Source organism: Siniperca chuatsi, linkage group LG19 (assembly GCF_020085105.1).
Source record: "Siniperca chuatsi isolate FFG_IHB_CAS linkage group LG19, ASM2008510v1, whole genome shotgun sequence".
NCBI classification, from domain to species: domain Eukaryota; kingdom Metazoa; phylum Chordata; class Actinopteri; order Centrarchiformes; family Sinipercidae; genus Siniperca; species Siniperca chuatsi.
In genome coordinates, this window is record NC_058060.1 from 11,511,021 (window position 1) to 11,531,416 (window position 20,396).

The 20,396-nt window shown below is 39.9% G+C and overlaps 1 protein-coding gene across 8 annotated transcripts in view; it reads left to right on the forward strand.

Annotated features, from left to right (window-relative positions):
* ctnnd2a (catenin (cadherin-associated protein), delta 2a) overlaps window positions 1-20,396 on the forward strand; it is a 252,253-nt gene that overhangs the window by 76,916 nt on the left and 154,941 nt on the right. For 7 of the 8 annotated variants that reach the window (XR_006375784.1, XM_044176683.1, XM_044176687.1 and 4 more), the window contains exon 3: window positions 8,465-8,577. Coding sequence is in view for 7 of the 8 variants with exons in the window: in XM_044176683.1 (XP_044032618.1) it covers window positions 8,465-8,577 (113 nt within the window). In the remaining variant the exon portion in view is untranslated. Of the gene's footprint in view, window positions 1-4,469; window positions 4,608-8,464; window positions 8,578-20,396 lie in introns of those variants that run through there. The other variant, XM_044176688.1, reaches the window with a different exon arrangement.

The window sequence follows — 20,396 nt, forward strand, 5'->3', positions numbered from 1 at the left end:
AAATTAAATTTCGTCAGAAGCAGGTTGATACGGAAAAGGCCAGTCATCACTACGATAGGAAGGACTAGTATCCCTGGTGTACAACAATAATGAATCATGTCTTATGGAAACAGATAGGTGTTAATGAGCAAAGCTGATGCAGAATGAAGCCAGACCGAGCTGTGTAATATTTCTTTGTCTAGTATCACCATTTGCCAGATGGCTAGAGCACCTGTGTACACATCATCACACAGATGCACACACATGAACAGTGATACACAATGAATGCAGGCACACTCATGCATGCATGCAAACACACACACACACACTTTCTTGTTCTTCTCTCTATATGAGGACCCCACACTGACTGTACATTCTTATGTTTCTCACACTAATATTAACCCTACTTCAGGTCATAATCTAAAAACAGCTCTTATTTTTAATGAGTTAATCCTGTAACAGCCTATAACTTGTTTAGATTGTCCTCTTGGTTGACCTACCGTATTGTAGTTTTTTGTTCATTATTAGCGACATTATGGGTACGACCATTTTTCTTTTTATGTCCGAATAAAGTGGTAAATAATATGGCTAAACTGGCTTGTTTACACCCTGATTGATTATATGACTGACTGAGGTTCTTACCCTGTCAGACTTTGTTTCAGCAGTGTTGCTGTTTTCCAAGATCTCAGCAATTACTTCAGTGAGTTTAATGTTATTATAACCAATAGAAACAATGGGCAAACCTATGAAAATATGATACAGGTTGCAATAAACGGGAATCAAAACCTAATCCGAGTGACTTCACACAAAAAATAACCCTCACCTCAAAAGTCCACAACCTGGTGTTTGTTCCCACAACGATAGAAGTACAAGAACATAAACACACATGCCCGGCAGGTAACAGTAAACCCTAATGTTCAGACTCAGACATACAATACCCACATTGTTTGAGAAAAAAAAGTCATTGACATGATCAGGCCATTCTGGCAATCTGTTTTCCTTTCTTCTCTTTCTCTTTTTCTTGTTCTTTCTTTCTTGCACACACATGCACATGCAGAGGGAGTGGATCAGGTATCCCTCCCTCGGCCATCATCTCATGTGACTTTGATCAACAGAGACGTCCCAGTCTCCTCTGTCTTTCTTCCTTGCTTTCTCCCTCTACTCTCTTTTTCCTGTCCTCCAGTACCTGCTGCTTCTCTTCTGACTCATGGTTGACTTTTCACACTCATTAAAGTGACAGACAAGACAAGCAGAGTGGGGACGGAGAGGGGCAGAAATGCATTTCAGCTAAATTTGAACCATACCTAGACTACATGAACCACAGCTGTAAGTGTAGAAAGAGGAGATTGCTACTGTGTGTAATTTTAATATGCATGGGAGTGATGGAGGAGAGGAGAGTGACCTTTTTATCAGCTCCCATTCACACTCCCCTTCTCCACTCCTTCATTCCACTCATCTCATCTCAGTTTTTTTCATTCCTCTTCCCTGATTGAGGAAGGGGAGAGAAAGACTGAAACAATGAGAGAGAGTTACTTCTCAACTAGAAGGTCATAGCTTTATTTGATAGCCTTTTGTCTCCCATCCAAAAACAGCATTGTTAATAGCTGCCCATAGGCCACTTTATAATGATTGGGCCTTATCTCTAGACATACACAGGCAATCACACACAGACAGCACAGAGTCTTTATGGTGGCAAGCGGGAAAATTTAGCTTTAACAGGGAAAGAACTATACTGCTGTTAGTTCTTATACTTACAGCATTGAAACAAAATGATGCCATGGCTGCTATTCATCCAATTTAAAGCTCTGATACACGGGCCTCTGCTATGTTATCCTGTATTCTGTCTCACTATGTTAGCCCCCCCATATTTATTGCCTGTAAAATGTTGCCTGTTTTGTTTTATTGCCTCCAGAAAACTCCTCCAAACATTATCCAATAAGAATAGATTCTGTTGATCAAGATGTGAAGTTACTTACTTCACATCTTGAGTACTTCATACTTTCCACAGAAAACAAGTGAAAATGACAAAGAGCACTTCATAAGACTGTATCCTGGCTGTCTACCTGGTCATGATTTCCAATTTGTCTCATTGTACATTATTTCCTGTCTTGCAGTAAGAACTGCAAGTCATTTTATTCTACTTACTGATGTCAGAATTTCAGTGGTACCAAGTTAATTTCGGATTTTAATTTGGGACTTTAAAAGAAAATGCTTTTTACTTTTATTCTCTTTTGGTTGGTTGTGTTTTTATTTTAGAGAAACATGGCTCAGAGGATTTCCTTTTCTCTTGCCCTCCTCCTCAGGGAGGTCTGATATCAGCCCTTTGTTTCGCCTCTGGAGCTGTTAGGGTTTAGTAGCTTGCTGAAGGACACTGAAGCAGAGTGGAGGATTTCATATGAACATGAGCTCACGTATACACAGGTGCAAGTGCATATCTGTATACACAAGTTTGCATGTACAATAAGTGCCCATAGACAATACATATTACTTAATACTGTGTATGCATGTAGGATTGACTTAGCAAGCCAATGCAGGTTTATACTGTCCTATTTCCTCCAATTTTTCTCTAGTTTAAATTTCAAATGCAGCTGTGTATTGGTAACAATACAGAAAGCAAGAGTTGAAAGTGCACAGAGCTGTAACATTGTTTTCCTTGCTGTGCAGCTGTCTAATTAGCATTAATTTCCTAATGAAACATTCTTGAAAATGAAATGAATGCTGAGGTGAAACTGAAATGGAGGACAGTCAAGTAAATATTGCTCAATTAGAAGCTTTAGGACAGGGGTTCTCAACCTTTTTTACTTCAAGGCCCATCTAGTCATACTTGTAACAGGCCAGGGCACATTAAAACATTATAAATATATATAAAATAATAATAATAATAATAATTACACAAATTATTTTAGCTATTCTTTTCTATTCTAATAATCTAATATATAATATATAGGACCTGGCAGTCAAAGAAGGTCGCAGCAAATGTGCATGATTATCCGATGATACACAGAACAAATTATTACATTTCCAATGATTAAAAACCATTACGTTATCTTGAGTGTGAGTAGGATTGTTTTATGATCAGTCATTCACACCACGAGTAATTTTGAACAGGCACATTTGCAGAAACCTTCTTTGACTGCCAGGACCTATTTGGCGCATGGGCAGAACAGATCAGACACTGACCATTACAGCCTACTGGTTAGGTTACCTGTCAACAAATAGAGTACTGCAGGAATGAGTCCTAAAACCTGAAAATGAGTTAGAGTTTTAGCACTTCCGGTTCCCTTGTCTCAAAGTCAATGGGTTTTTTGAATGGGTTTTTGGTTAGATGCCTGAAATAAGGTCTGTGGTTAACACAAGCTTAAGATATTTTCACGTTTACATTGACAACATAAAATATGTCAGTAAATACCTCACTCTTGCATTTTGAAGTTTTTACGTGTGTTACAAAAAGGCTGTTGCTAACAAGTGGCTAAATGAGACTACAGAGGTTGTTGGGGACATTAAACGTCATCCCACCAAACAAGAAACTCATCTACTCACTAGTCTGCCTTTACAGCCTTGTTGTTTCAAGTTTGCAAACTATTCTAGGTCACGCTAAGAGGAAAGGCTTTTGTAGAATCAAATTACAAGTTGGAAACTTAGTGGTGGTGACGCTGAAGTCAAGCGACTGCGGTGTAGTATGTTTATAGCCTAACGTTAGCTATTTACTTATGGCAATTGCATTTATGCTTCAGAAATCATAAAAGTGGTGTTCAGTGCGGGTTGGCCTACCAAAATACCTCATCCCTGCAACACTCAATTATGCATCTCAAATAGATGACGTGAGCAGCCCAATAGCTTCAACTTAATTACATTGCACGGCCCACTTGAGGGCGCTTACGTGACCCCAGTGGTTGAGAAGGTATGCTTTAGGAGACTGGTCACTTCCCTCCAGGTGTTGGTAAGTTGTTTTCTCTGTCTGATGTCGACTTTGGCACCCAGGGAGCACTGCAAAACATTGTCAGACCAAACCATTGCAAAATAACTCAAAAATAGTGCCTGCATGTTCCAAAAACTGTCCTAAGTAGTTTTTCCTGTCACCTTTCAGTAACCAGAAAGACATATGTTTGAAACACACAGAGTTTGTGTGGTTGCCGCCACTGTTGATTCAGTACAGAAGGGGAACAATGCGACAACTTACTGTATGTTACTAAATGATCAAACTATTGGTAGTGTTGTTCTCTGCCGTAAATCGATGTCAGCATCCACACAGAGTACTTTATATTTAGACAATATACATTATTTCGCTTTAAAAGAAAGGAAGAAGATAAGCTTGTGGGTAGCCTTCAGCCCTGACCCTCTACTTTTTGTAGGAGAAAGAATCAAATACATACAGACAGTGCAGGTAAGAAAGGGCAGGGACTGTGTGTGGGAGGAGTCAGGACCTCATTCATGGGCGGGCGGGGGGGGGTTCTACAGTTGCCATAGAAACCTTTGTGGCTGGGGCGGCTGATGCTTTCTGTCTCGTGGAATCCTACACCTTTGTTCATTTTGATAGAAACACACAGACCAAGCACAAGGAGCACCAGCTGAAACTCCCAACTCATCAGTTTTGGATCTGTTGAACTGTGGTCCATGCAAGTATCAAGGTAAAATATTCTACATACGAAAAAAGGTCTTTGGTAATTAGGCTACAACTTACGGAATCAGCAGAACCTCGATAAAACACACATGCTGAATGATCAAAATAGTTGGTATAAGAAATCCTGTCCTTTGATTTGAAGTGTATATGGTGATCCGAGCTGTACAATGATCCAGCATCCGCATTGTTACACTGTTCTTAGCGGGATGACATTCATGTAACATTTTATCATTCTTGGTCACCAAAATTTTTGGTACAGAAGATAAACTGCCTCCAATGGAGAGACAGTTTGATTGTCTTCCTTAAATGTATAGCAGGAAAAATACTGCTTGTCTCCAAATTTACTTTACTAAGTGGATAATCTTAATCATCTTTTAGCAGCTGTGTGGTACAGATAGTTATATGACAATTCACACCTCTCTTAGTCTTACAGTTCATCTTGGCATGCCAAGAGTTAGTACTTGTATATGCTTCTTTTTTCATTGTAGTTACATTTACATTATGTCAGTATCTTGAAACAAGGACTCACCCTGTTGCAGAAAACGTCCCACTTACTCCCAATGTTGTTAAAATATTTTGCCAATTCGCCAATTCATAATAATTTACTTTCCATCCATTTGTAGATTTTATGTTTGTGTCAGGTTGAATTTACTGCACTTAATGATTTTCAGACTTTGGTGAGTGAGTAAGCTTTTACTGAGTCAAATGAGCTGGCAGATGTGTGTGGAGCTAAAAACATAATTCCTCAAAAGAAGCTCTTCTCAAAAACATTACACTGACTTTCTGATGTTAAGTTCCAAATCATTTTCTTAAGATTTCTTAATTGTAGTAATTATGACAGTGTCAACATTTTAGTTGCTGACTGTTCTGGCAGTGTGTTACAACAGCTGTTTCTATCTAAATTTACTGCTGTTCACAACACAGTGGTGTACAGTGGTACATTCAATACAATACAAAGAGAGAGACGTAGGTCTCCAAGTCACATAAATCAAAGGTTTTTGTGTCTAAAAAAAGCTCTCTAGAGGATCTCTATAGCATCCATAATTATAGGTCAAACCCAAAACTGCAGCACAGAGCTCCTAAACTACTAAATGAAGCATCCTCTGTTCCTATGATGTTTTCAAATGTGCTCTTTACTGTGTTTTACTTTCAGCCAATGAAAATGCACAGCTGCATGTAATTGGACAAGTCGGTTAAACTCATCATCCGGTAGAAATACCGGTACTATCCCTAGGCCAATTCATGAATGTGCTTTTGAAAGTCAGTAGCAGTTCGTCCTCTTAGGCATCATTTATCGTAACATATCAACAGCATACTAGTACCTAAGGCAAAGGGATTTGAATGAATGAAACGTGTGACAAAGGGTTATGCATAATTTAACAATTTTTACCCCGATACAGAAGTGGCCTAACAGGTTTCCCATCTGTGTTGGCATTCATGCATTACCATGCTACCTTAGAAGGCATTTAAGATACTTTACCGTTGAGGCATTATATATCATCAATTAGCATAATGCTACTTTAGGTGCAGGGATTTGCATTTTTACACCTTGAGGATTTAAAACAGTTGCAGCTGTGGTAAACAAGGTGACAAAGCAGTCTGCTGTGGGGAGCAGAGCAGGGCTTTGAAGAGAGGCACCTCACTGTAAAACAAAGCCGTAATTTAGAATTACAGGTCCAGAGGGTTTAATAGACCCTGCTCAAATTTCCAGCGTCACCTCACTTTGCACATCATAGGGGTGGCTGAACCTGCTACTTTGTTGTTCACGTGTATGAGATTTATCTTGTCACAGGTAGAGCAAGGAAAATCTAGAGAGGGCTTTCTGACAGAAGGTAGAGCAATGAATGGAGGAAAGCGAGGAGAGGTTGAGTGAATGGAGAGAAGATTAAGAGAGGAGTGGGAAGAAAGCTAGTGGTTTAATGGCACAAGTTTTACTTATTAACAATTTCTATGTGAACGTACAGAATATGAGCAGTGTACTGACCAGTTTTCATATACCATAGAGTATGTGGTAATGCTTCACAGATAAAGGAATTTTCTACTGTGAGATCAATGAACTACTATTACTAGTAGTACATATGTATGTGTCGGGGGCTTGCTTTTGGCACTTAAACGAATAAGTGCATGTGTGTGTGAGAGAGAGAGAGAGAGAGAGAGAGAGAGCGAGAGGAAGAGAGACGAGGGAGAAAGCAAGAACATAAATGTGTGTTTGAGAGGAAGACAGGGAAAGAGGGAAAGAAAGAGTGTACATATTTATGAGTAAGTGGTTGCTGTAAGCGTGCATGAAAAGGGGTGAGGGAGAGAGGGAGATGAATTGCATTGTGCTCTGTAGTGTTGGGGAGGAGAGGGGATTGAGGTTGGAGACTTGAGATAGCAACTGGGGATCAACTCATTCAGAGCTTCAAATGGCTTTGAGAAAACCAATCAAACCAGCATACACACTCTCTCTCTCTCTCTGGGTCTCGCAGGCACATGCACCTAGTCATACATACACAATATCTGCTATGGGGTGGAGTTCACTGCACTATTGATCTGCTTCCATGTGGCTGATATTAACTTGAATGCAACACACATATACACACACATCCATGCACATACTTACACACTTTGATTTCAAGTTTGAAATCTCATCTGTCTGGCTCATAGCTAGATAATTGATATGGAACTCTCAGTAAGCCACTTAAATAGCTAATGCATCAGCACAAACACAAACAAACAGAGGTTATGAGTGATGCATTCAGGGGTAGAGAGAGTGAAAGGGACACAGTCACGTCTCCCCCAGAATATACCATCCATGCAGCTTTAAGCAAGCAGCTCCCAACAGTGTGTTGGCATGGGTGTAACCTGACAAGACTCAGAAAAGTTATCATGGCAATAGTCATTTTTTTCCCTCTGCCTAGATTGTGATGTAAACAGTAGAATTACATAATTTGCATTGCAAAGTAATTTGTGCTGGCTGTATGTTTCATTGTGTTGCAGTAGTCTGTAGTCTGTAGTTCCCCCTCACATCTAGTTCACTATACAGTTAGTCTTTTTACTGCATAACCAAACATGTCATTACCTACAACTTATCTTGCATTATAATAATAGAGAATCCAGCCAGTATTGTGTTATCATTTTTTCTACTTTTTAAAGATTGTGTCACTTTTCAAATGTGAACTTTTCTTTGTTGAACCAAACAGGAAAACAACTCATCTGGGAACAACAAACACATTTCATGAAGGAATTCCACAAATATCTTCGTTAGACAGATTTACAGTTTGTAACCCAGTTTCAGGTAGAGTGCTTCAACTACTCCAGTTGACAACCCTCCTGCACCACACAGCGGATAGGATTAAAGGGCTTTTTTGGGGGCTTTTTGCTCACACATTTAGAACACTTTCAACCAGTCATTCTGCCTCACGCCTTTTCTCACCTGTCAATCACATTCATGTTAATGATCACAATTTATTTCAACTGTCGCATAGCTTTCTTCCCCCCCTTAAGCTGTTTCCATGACCCGCGGCTGACAATGTATCACTTCTCCCACGACAAGTAGGCTGCATTCCCAAAGCAACTATTATTCACATTGAAAGACTGTTCTGATACCGTTGGGTGGCTTTAAAATGTTGCTATCATCCATTAAAAAAGGATATTTATGGTTTTAACAGCTTTAATACCCCATCATTGTCCCACTAATGACCAATCAGATGGGATTTTTTTGTTTTGTTTTGTTTTAATATCTCTGAAGTTTACTTCAGAGATAAGTATCAGTTCCAAACTTTCATACCTAGGAGATTCCCAGTAGAGCCTCAGCTCTCTTTCTTACTCCCTCTCCCTCTCTTCTCAGTCTATCACACACTTTGTCTTTTTCTATCTCTTCAGGAGCTTCAGTTTGAACGCCTGACCAGGGAACTTGAGGCTGAGCGTCAGATTGTCGCCACCCAGCTGGAGAGATGCAAGCTGGGATCAGAGGCAGGCAGCATGAGCAGCATCAGGTAACATGCAAACCCTGTGTGTGTGTGGTGGGGTGGGGAGGGGGTATCAGGTAATATACACTGTCTCCATCTTTTGTGTGTGGTGGTTGGGTGTTTGTGTGGAAAGGATATTGTTGTGTGCATGTGTGTGTGTGCTTGTGTGTGTGTGTGTCCTTGAACACTGTTAGGTAAAACATGCATTGTGTGTGTATGTGTAACACACGATAGTACACGTAAGTGTGCATCTTGTGTTTGTACGTATGTGTGCTCCCTCAAATGCACAAGTGTATGTGTAAACTTACATGATGGAATAGGTTCTGATTCCTTCGTGACACTAACGCTGACTGCACCATTATATACATTTACCCCATACGCGCACGCACACGCGCACGCACACACACACACACACACACACACACACACACACACACACACACAACAGCATACACAACCTGGGTGTTTTCTCCTCAGATCCGCGGAGTGATGTTACTGGAAAAGAACAGTGTTCCCCCTGCTGTGGGGTGCATTTATCAGCTGGATGGATTGGGACAACACTGAGGTTGCAGGCAAAAATCACACACACAGATAACCACACAAGTACACATGCACATCGATGGTGTTACATGGAGTAAAATAACACTGAGCTTGTGGGGAGCTTTACACATACACTACACATACAGACGGATGACATAACGATGTGAGAGTATGATAACACACTTCACAAACAAGCACACATACTGCACTGACACACACACACATGCGCACCATGCTAGTTGCTGAGGGCTTGATATAACAGACACATCAACACAACTGTTGGCAACATTGCTGAGGGTGTGACAACACACACCTTCAACCACACTTATACTTGGTCACAAAATGTCTCCTTAGAGACTTTGCTTTGGAACAGAGGCCCTGTTTACACCTGGCATTAACATGCGTCTTGGGTGATCCGATCACAGGTGGACAGCTCTAAGTACAGGTGTGAATGCACCCAAGATGTATTGAGGATGCATTGAGAGACTTGGGTCAAGCCTTATTATTACGCTTCCTGGAACACCTTTGTCATATTACAGCATTAATTACCATATTAGCCAGAGCCTTAAAACCCTTACAAATACTTCATTATGTTTTCCATTTATAAGTCTGACCTTTCTGCTGCTAAAATTATTTTCAGATGAGGGAAAGAGAGCTCTTAACAGAAAGAGGGAGTAAAGTTGAAGGAGGGATGGATGGAGGAAAGGAGAAGTATGCGACTAGCATTCTAATTTTGAATTTTATGCTCAAACAGCTCAAACCTTGAGCTCAATGTCTGCCACTCTCCTCTCACTAAATCATTCTCTGTCATAAGCTGCGTTTCCACCGCAGGAACTTTATCCAGGGACTCTGAACCTTTGGAGGAACTCGTTTCCACCGCAGGGACCAGGGTCTAAATTAAGTTCTGGGGGCATTATTTCTCCCCCCCCGAAAGGTCCCTGCTTGGGGGGTGGTTGCTGCGCTGAACATTTCTGATTGGTTGAGCTCCGACCGGCAGAAAGTGACCGTCTAGATGGATGTGTTGCTGGGTCACAGGCCAGCCTTCTCAGCTCCTGTGCTGTTGGAAGCCATGGTGGAAGACATGGAAACGGATGACCAGTAGGTTGAAGGTATGATGCTTGTTAAATGCTATAACCTTAACTGTTGTCATGCTATTGCCTAGCCAAAAGCTAACATTAGCTACATGCTAAAGCTAACTGTTAATGCTGACTGCTCATGGTGTAGAATCGTGGTGGAATTCGTTAAGGCAAGGCTTGGCTAAATCGATGGTAGAAAATGATTTCTTGTTAATGTCGTCACAACGTGTTTTTCAGATGAAACGGACGGGTACATTGGACTGCAGAGTGCAGAGACTAATGTGTTTACTCCTGCGACCACCAGCAGCCCTTGTCCCTTGCCTCCTGCTGAAGCACACAAACACTGTATTTTGCATATTTATATTTTTGCAGAAAAATAAATAGTTGTGGAAACAAATATGTGTATTGTGGAAATGTAGCTAAACAGGCGTTGCCTCCCTGTAAATAAAAATCCTGTATAAAACAAAAGTTTTGTAGAAAGTTGGGATACATTTTATACGTTTGTGTATGTTTTTGTGTTTGCATGAATTTTTCTGTGATGTCAAAGAGCCAGGTTCATATAAATTCAGCATCCCTCTGACTCCCTCAGGCAACTTATTGCATAAGTACACAACCCTGAGGGGGGGCAGGGAAACAGAGCACACCTGAAAAAAAGACACTTTTGAACTTTCCCAATTCATTCTGTTTGCTCCAGCTGAGTCTCAGATGAGACATTTTGATGAAAGTTTAGAGGCTTCCTTCCTGGATTTGTGTTAAGTTTGGGCTTACATTTATTATGCGGTGTGTTTGTGTTGTGAATAATCCTTGTGCAGATCCCCACCATGAAATGAGACTATTCTTACTTAGTATGATACTTATAACAAGAACTCAATCAACTGTTGTTCAAAAATTTTTGCCACAAACCTACAATTAATTTTGCAGAAAGAGACATATGACACTTTGGCTATTATCACCTTAATCATACATCTGTTAGTGAGCCACATATATTTATTTGTTTTTTTAATGTTTTTCTTAGTGTCCTGTTGTGATTTTGGATATATGATGGTGTCTGCTGTTTCAGATACCCAGACTTTGGTGTATTTACATGTAAATAAGAGTGTTTTAATAAATAATAAATAAATGTTAACTAAGATTAATTTTTATTAGTTAAACTACTTGGCTCTAAACAAACCTGATAACGCTTAAAACTAAGCTTAGAGTTCAAGGCAGAATTATCAATTAGAATCAGCCTTCCATATATTTATGTATTTGCATAGATTTTTCAAAAATTGCATAGATTTTTCTAAAATTGCAGCTTATGTTTCAAACAGTTCTCCTCTTGTTACTCTTGACTTTATGATTTGTTTGGCTTATTAGCCCAATGTCAAGCCATCATAAGTCATATATATTATTCATTTGATTTTGGACAGGCCAGTCAGTATTTTTGAATGAGACAGCTACGAAAGCAAAGCACTGAGACTTTGTCTTGATAGAGCGATCTAGAAGGCTTGTCTGGTCTGTACTTTTACAGCAAGTTTTAACTCTTGGAAGAGCTTTATCTACTTGAACCCAACAAGTGGCCTGTCACTTTCTTAATAATTTGTTTTAATTTTCCTTACTCATGTCCTCAACATATGTTAAAAGTCTTTGAAAGTGATATTTTTTGCAACACTTCACCATGGTTTTATCTGAACTTGTGCATCTGTTTGGGTGCATTTGCTTTATGCTTGTGCCAATGTCTGCTTGTGCATGTGTCTGTGCCAGCAATGATCTGTCTGCTGTCAAGTCTGCTGTATCACAGTTGCATCATCTTATGATTATCACATCAGATATGGGGGATTGACTTAGCTAAGCTTTTGTCTGCTGACAGCTCACTATATGCCAGAGTCCACATCCATCCCTGTGTGAGCTCAAATTTGTCAATTCGTGTCAACTAAAATGTGTGATGTGCATTTGTCTACCTTTTTGTGCTTATGTATTCATACGTGACAGCTCACTTCTGGGTTTGGCCATTTTTATTCCATTTTGATTGACATTATCCTTTATGTAGTCCCCCCACAGATTTATTTTTTTGGGATCCAAGCCTAAGTATAGATATTAGTGTCTAACTGATATTAGTGTATAACTGTGAATGATCAGAGAGTCTGATGCTATTCAAAGGGACAGCGCTAACCTTTCCCATGGTCTCCAGCATCACCACTCATTTTCCTCTCCTTCATCAGGGTCTCAGTGACAGGCAGCAGCTAAATATAGAGTGTAGTGGCTGGCTGTGAGTGAATAGATGTTATAATAAAGCACAGGGTAAAAATGAAGGAAGGCAGACGAGGTAGTTGGATTGGGAGGAAAAAGGAAGACAGTTAAATAGACAGACACATCAGGGGTCTTTTATATATTCTATATAGCATTTTTTGACATTTCATGAAAAACTTACTCTTATCTTATACTCCTAAAGTTATGTTTCTCCTTTCGTGACAGTCTATATTCTCTCAGACAAGGTTTCCTGTGGGCTTTAAGCTGCAGCCACCATATTTACTCAGCAGTGGGTCTATTGCTCTGTTAGAAGCCTGTCAGGGTGAACGCTACCTGGTACCCTGTAGTTTTGTGTGTGTCTGAATGTGTATTAATATTCCAAGTGTGTGGGTTTTCTATACCCTCTGTTATGGGTTTGTATTGCACATGTTTGAGCGAGTGCTGTGTTTGTGTGTCTATGTGTGTTCTTGGCAGCCGCTGCGAGCCTGCGTGTCCTTAGTTGTGTTCCGCTCAATAAAGCAATTCAGACATCTCTACGGACTCCTCCTCAGAGCTGAGGACCCTAAAAAATGCCTGACTGTGGTGCAGAAACCCAGGGCATTACTGACTAACATCTGCTCACACTGTGAACTGTTGGCATGCGACACACTCTTTACAGAAAGGAAACACACACTGGCACACATACACATTCACATGCAAACACGTAGACTCCAAACGCCATGCCGAGACCAATTTATCATTTTTCTAACATTAGTGGTAAGTGGCAGCCAGTGGGAAACATTTGCTCCTGCTGTCTTTTCTGCCTGACTGGCTGTGCAGCTCAAGCCTTCAGTGCTCTTTTAAAGGCGCATACCACTGAATTTCTGGTTGATATATTTCAATTAGTATTCATCTATTTTTCACCATTATGGAAATTCCAAGACAAACAGCGATACAGCACCAAATGATTTAAGTTTAGAATAGGAAATTACATTATATAGGGAATCTAGTTGCATAAGTCATTCCTGCAAATGAAGATAATCACCAAGATAACTAGCTGCATATGTAGAGGAAGGTCATTTCAATACAATAATTAATTGTGATGTGTCATTTGCCTGTAATATACAGTATACTATAGCTGAATTAATTGATATATTGGTCAAAACTGGGAGAAGTTAACATATAGACACACCAAGGTTGTTGAGATTTAGACTGCCTAGAAGAATGGTGTAAATCTTCCAGCAAGCCTTTATGTCAATGATGACAGTTTTCCATATGCTGTTATTCCAAAATTTCCAGGATGTTAAATTTTTAGGGTTCGAAAGCATTTGGTCACGTTACCAAACGAAACCTGAACTGTACAATTCCAAAACACTGAAATTATTTTTAAACTGATTGGCTCCAGCTTTGAAAAGCCACTGTCCAGTGAATGATGGATCATAAAAATACTATGGCTGCTCTCATCTATTCCGTTACAACCTACTGTAGTAAAACATTGTGCTGGCTTCTCACTGCTCATATCACATCTGTTTTTCATGAACAATGAAATAAATCATCTATAAAACTTAAGTGAAATTCTTAATGCACTAGTTGTCGCAGAGACCAGCAGATTGCAGAACTTGTTTCACATGTGCCGCCCCAGTGTTTTTGCTCACTGAGATATAAGGCAGATAAATGTACAATTCCTTGACAGATTCAGATCATTAAAGGTCCCACAGCTTTCGCCTGCCTTGCAGTGACCTTGCTGGGCATTCTGGGACACATTATTGGTGCAGTAAAGCACTGCCTGTGAACTATTGAGGAAATAATGTGAAGCTGGCTACTAAACTAATCGTGACTCTGGGCAGTAGGTTATCAAGGCCATATATGAGATGTCATGTAAGCTTATGGATTCACTGGCTAAATGAATTATGTTGTTGTCATATTCCACTGGCTACAAGCAAACATAGTACCAGCTTGATGCCTTGTGGCTAGTATTATGGAGTATTTTTGCAAATGTGATATGAAAGATGACGAAATGTAGATATTACAGCAATCAGTTATGCTTTAGAAGAAATAGCGCAAAGTGAGAAAGAGACAAGAGTGCAGTCATTAAAGAAAAAAAGGAGTAGCATGCAAAAGTCCATTATAATTCGCCAATTATTTTAAAGCAGAAAGGTCATGCCAGGTAACAGGAATCCAAGCAGAGGCAGCTCCTCAGTTGTTATGCAGAGACAAGCGAAGTTGAGCAAAACAAATGTGACCTCTAAAGGAGTGTTTTGTTGTGCGTGATGGAATTGTTAGCATTTAGTGGAGAGAGATGGTGGTATCAATACTGGGGGTGGGGGGAAAGCAACGCAGAAAGAGTGAGGGAAAGAGAGAGCGAGTCTAGAAAGAAAGGACAGAGGAAGAGGAGGAAAGAGACAGAGAAAGAGTTAGATGGCAAAAATTCGCTTTCATTACCCTGTGGCGGCCACAGAATGCAGTAGGTTAATTTATTTATTATTTTTCATTTTTTCCCTGTTCTATCTCTCTCTGTCTTTTGCTTGTCCTCGTTGTCTCATTTTCTGTCTCCTTTGTCTTTCTCTCGCTCTGCACATCTGTCGCTCTATCCTCTCTAGTTTTCAACCTTATGATTGACAAATATTATTTCACTTCACAGTATTATCACTGAGCTAATAAACTGAACTTTCTGTGTATTCACTTACTTGCAGTACAGTATATCTAGTACTGGATAAAGCTGGGTATCGCCACTGATTTCCTGAATCATTAAGATTAATTTCGCAACTCGCTGCACTTCGCGGTTGAAAAAATACGAATAAACACCACTTTCTGAACAGAGTGGGGTTTTTTCTCTTTTTAGCTACCTAGCTAATGTCAATCTGGTTGTCATAGAAATAAAACCCATGGCAGCGTTTTTCTCTCTCACCGCACAAAGGCTTCACTCCAGCGCTTCTCTGCCAGAAAAAAATACGCTAGACTATATGGACACAAGAACGGGATCAAAGCTTCACACATCCACAGGAAAATACATATATTTAAAGATCAATCTCGGATTTTATGAATCGATATCGGAAGTCAGATCCATGATAAATAAACTGTTGTAGCACACACATAGACACACATGTGCGCACAATATTTCCATTGCTTTTGTTCAGCTGTTTGTGTGCCCTGCTGTATATGTTGTAGAACTAGTGTGTATCAAACAGTAACGCCAAGTCAACATATTGAACTGATACATACAGATAGAGATTGAGAGACAAAAAAGTGTGTGTGTGTGTGTGTGTGAAAGAGGGAGGGTGGAGAGTGAGGTGTAAAGTTCATGTCCTGAGGCAGTAACAGCTTTCTGATTGTGTTGTTCAGACTTACAAATCTGCCCAAAGACCCCTCGGGTAGGTCAGAGAAAGGTAAAGCCTGAGTGTCCAAGAGTGTGCATGTGTGTGTGTGTACTGTATGTGAGAGAGAGAAGAAGAGAGCATAAAAGCAGTGAGTCACCACACACACATGCTTGCCCTGCTGTGCGTTGGTGCCCAGTCCAGGAGCCTGTATAGGGCTATTTATTCTAATCAAGCTGTGACATTTAGTTCCACACCAGCAGGGACCAGCCACTCTTTGTGCCGCGTGTACAAACATACCCACACATTTCCTCACCCTGCGCCCAAGACTTTTCTCAGGGGCAAACACACTTAGTAGACTATAAAGTTGTCCTACCCTGAGGAGCAGACATTCACACCACTGGTGTGGGCTTAGTCTTCACACACTTTAGAGTTGATCACAGCAACTAATAGACCCCAGACCCATGTTGAGCACCAGAAACATTTTGAAAAAGTCCCCCGCTTGTCTGTCATTGAATTATGTTTTGTCTAACTTCTTTTCTCTTCCTTCTTGTGTTCTCTTTTATGTAATACTTTGTTCAAAAGTATCAGATAAAATACAATTTTGACCTGATGATGGCACTAGACTAAAGTCAGGGAATCACCAAAGTTATTACGAATCATCCTGTGGAGAACATGAATAGTTGAACCAAATTTCATAGAAATCCATCTGATAGTTGTGAAGACATTTCACTAGAAATCTAAAATGTCAACCTCATGGTGGCGCAAGAGTAAAAGTCAGGGGGTTGTCTAAATGGCTTTATCCTCTGGGGACCATGAATGTCTGTAAACAATTTCACCACAAACGAAAGTGGTGGACCGAGTGACCGACTGACAGTGCCACACTTTCTTCGCATTTTCTTTTTAAAGTTTGTTCTGTGCTTAAAGTTGGCCGCTGTGTCCTTTTTAATTAACCAATTAAAGTGTGGTTTCAATTAAAGTGGATTTTAAAATCATGTTGCACTGTATGAACTCAGTATATTCTAATCATTGTAGCACTACATTATTGCATCACATTCATTTGAAATGAGTTTACAGACATGCATTACAGACATAGGTGATTTCTGTTTTATGTTTGATTTAATTTATTGGACAGGTCCATCACATTCTGACAGCTTTTAGACTTCATCATGCAATTATCATTTTATAGCTTTTTCTATGCACTGTCCCTGACCACCCTCCTGTTTTTGCCACGGCTAAAATACTATCCAATTACATTCCTTTATCTCACTATACCCTACTCTCGTCTCCTGCGTTGGGTGATAATAGAGGGATCCATCACACCATTAGCTGCAGGCGGTTTTATAAGCTCAGCAAAATGCTGCATAGAGAGAACTGAAATTATAGGCCGCTGCATTATACCTTAAAATACGCCTTGTGTTTGGGCCTGTGTGTGTGTATGTGTGTGTCTGTGTGAGTGATGATGATACCGCAAGTCATGCGCCCCCCTAATGACTGATGATGCATTTCCAAGAGAAGAGGAGAAAAATGCTGGCAGGTGGCGACATCTCTCACACCGCTGTCGTCCCCACTGTCTATCTTTCTGTCTGCCTCTCTCTGTGTTGTTTCATCTCTCCCCCTATCTATCTGTCTTTGCTCTTAAATTACGTCTTGGCTTTTCGCATTTTAGTGAGTGCATTTTTTTCTTCACATGAAACATTTCACTGTATATGGAGAAACCCTACCTTTGGCTTTGTGTTTCATTAGCTGGTTAGGTTAGCTGTTAGCTGTTATTCAAATGAAAATTGTTCAGTTCAAGGCATTCAGACTTTTTAATTAAATTAGAAAACTCATATTTTATTGATGTTGGTGATTGAAAAATGCACTTTTATCTAAGCATCCTCAACAAGGAAGTCAGAGGTCAGAGTCAGCAAGAACAACTCTCAAATGCGGGCAGGGATTTAGGGATTGATTGTTGCTCAGGGACACTTAAGTACAGCCAATGTGTACCAATTATACCAAGAGCTTAAATCTTGCTTGTCCAGTCAATGGCTGATCTCTTGAACAGTAGCCAGAACAGTGGCTGCTTTGCCACTCCTAAGTGTCTAGCTTAGAGAAACAATCTGCTAAAACGTGAAACCAAATGGGGTGCTACTTGTCTTTGAACATTTCAATTTTTCATGTTAATGGGTGACTGCATGCAGGCAATTTTTCAGGTTCTTCTCTCTCCCTTGTGGCGAACACAGTGCCTGCTGTTTTTTTTATTACTTTGGCCAGGTTCATCCTTATACCGCAGGTCATTTATTGTGAAGGGTCTCTGTCTTATTTTGCTACTATTACGATAGCAATTTTTTGATTTGTCAACAACTGTTTTCTTGTTTTGGACAAATCATATCTTGCAGTCGGCTGTCAAATTTAGGTCAGGGCGACAACATGTGTAACAGAACTACACGGAATGAGTGTGACAAAAAAGTAAGTAAGTGAATAAATATGCTTTTTGTTTTAAATACACAACTTAGAGCATTCAAATCTTGCTCTGGTGTGTCTTTCGACTCTTCTTATTTTCTAATTGCAACAAGCTTTCTATGCATGTAGTAAAAACAATAGTATACAATATATTGCCAAAGCTTTTAAAATATATGTATAGTATGACAGTTTACACAATCATAGAAAAAGTATTCACTATTCAGTACTTTTGCTGATTTATCCTAGTGAGTGACAGCGTTGATCATTTTTGACTGCAATGCACTAGTTCTTTTCTCTACATGGTATGGGATTTGTTCACTGGAGATTATGGAACTGAGGGTAAATCTTTATTTTGTCAAAATGTGTGTAACAGATTTCTGTATTTTACGCAGAGAGATAGTGAGATTATCCATCTAATTCTAATAACAGAGTGACCTCAGTCAAACCTCCCTGTGTATCCATGTTTGCCTGTGACATCCTGTTATCTTATAACCTGTCAAAGATTTTGTCAGCTTTCTGTCAATGATGGTCATCAGGTATTCGGCCACTATGCACACTGTTTCGGATATGTCATTTCCTTTCTGTTTTGAAATGATGTGGTTAGGCCAAATAATGTCCCTCTGTCATTCCAGCTGTAGATGTAAAGGCGGATAGATAGGCCATGTTTACTCCTGTAGGAGTCGGCAGCTGGTGACTCCATGTCAGTGGCAAGGAGACGGAGGCCTGCAGGGCTAACAGCAGCTGTGTGTGTGTGTGTGTGTGTGTGTGTGCGTGTGCGCATATCTGTGCACCGGTGTGTATGTGTGTGTCCTTATGCTGGGGGGAATCGGGGGTGTTTGGTTCATTAAACATGCAAATGCATGCTTATCTTCCCCCAACACCAGATAGTGGTGAGAATAGATAAGAACCAACCAAACCATGCCAGAGAGGCAGACAGAGAGAGAAAAACAGAGTGTGTGATAGAAAGAAACTGAGAGAGAAACACTGAGACAAAACACAGACAGAGAGTGATAAAAAGACAGCAAGAAAGAAAAGCAAAAAGAAAAAGCAAGGTGTAGAGAAAGAACAGAGGAAAGAGGGCGAGAGGCACAGAGAGACAGAAGAGAAATGAGCTTATTAATAAATGCTGTGGAAGGTAATGTCTCCCCAGAGCTTATATAATAGGACACCTGATGGCTGTCTGAACACATGTTATCTGTTTTCTTTGTTTTTGACATCAATAGCCATAAAACTCTCTTTCCCATGACAATATTTTGTTAGTGGTTTTGTCTGTTTCTCTATCCATGTCACTCATCCATCACTTATTCATCAGAGAGCTGGAAATATGATGCATCTCACTGCTTTTGCCATTTTCTAAATTACAATGATTGGCCCAGGGGAGCGCTGTAATTACAGGTCAAAGCAAGGTGATAAATATGTTACTGATTTGCTGTGAGGGATAGTGTATCATTTGTATTTGTTGATGTTAGTCAAAGAAACAATGTTTTTTCTTGCTAGTCCAAGGCTCAGCACTAACTTTTAAGTTAAAAGGCATCTGGTTGCCGAAACTGAAAATATGGTTGCCATTTTTAGTCACCTTATATTTTAAATAATTAAGATACTATGCAGTTATACGTCAGCTTAATAATGAAAATGTGACATAAAAGAATGTTTAAAAGCTTTATTACAGTAGCCGAACAAAATTCTTTGTAGATTTTGAATAAAAAACTTACGTGTTATCAGTTAACGTGTCCACCCTCACGTCCTGGTATACAAAATACCTGCATTTGTTTGTGATGTTGACGGGTTGGTTGAACTTTTCACCCCACAGTCAAACACCTTCATTTGCCATTGTCTCTAAAACAGACGCCAGTGCACATGCAAGTAAACTCAACAACGCACGTGCAGCATTGTCTGATTCCGGTTCCAACTATAACTGCAATATTAAAAATGTATTCATTTTGGGGTGCACGTTTTTCTGTTTGCTGTCCCTATTTCCTATATGTTAAAAAGTGGTTGCCACTAGGGATGGTAATTGATAGACTTTATTGATACCAATTCCATTATCACTTCTGCTTATCGATCTAATTTTTTATCGATTCCCTTATTGATTCCTGATTAATTTTGTGTGGGGAAAAAAGTAGGCCTACGCTGGTTTTCAGCATCAATGTGACTGTTTTATTATCTCTGAGTCTGAACACAGTGTAGAAACAGAGTACAATGTTTCCCTCCTGTAGTTTGACTGGTGGGGGCGGACAGGTCATGTTGGGGGGATAACTGTCAA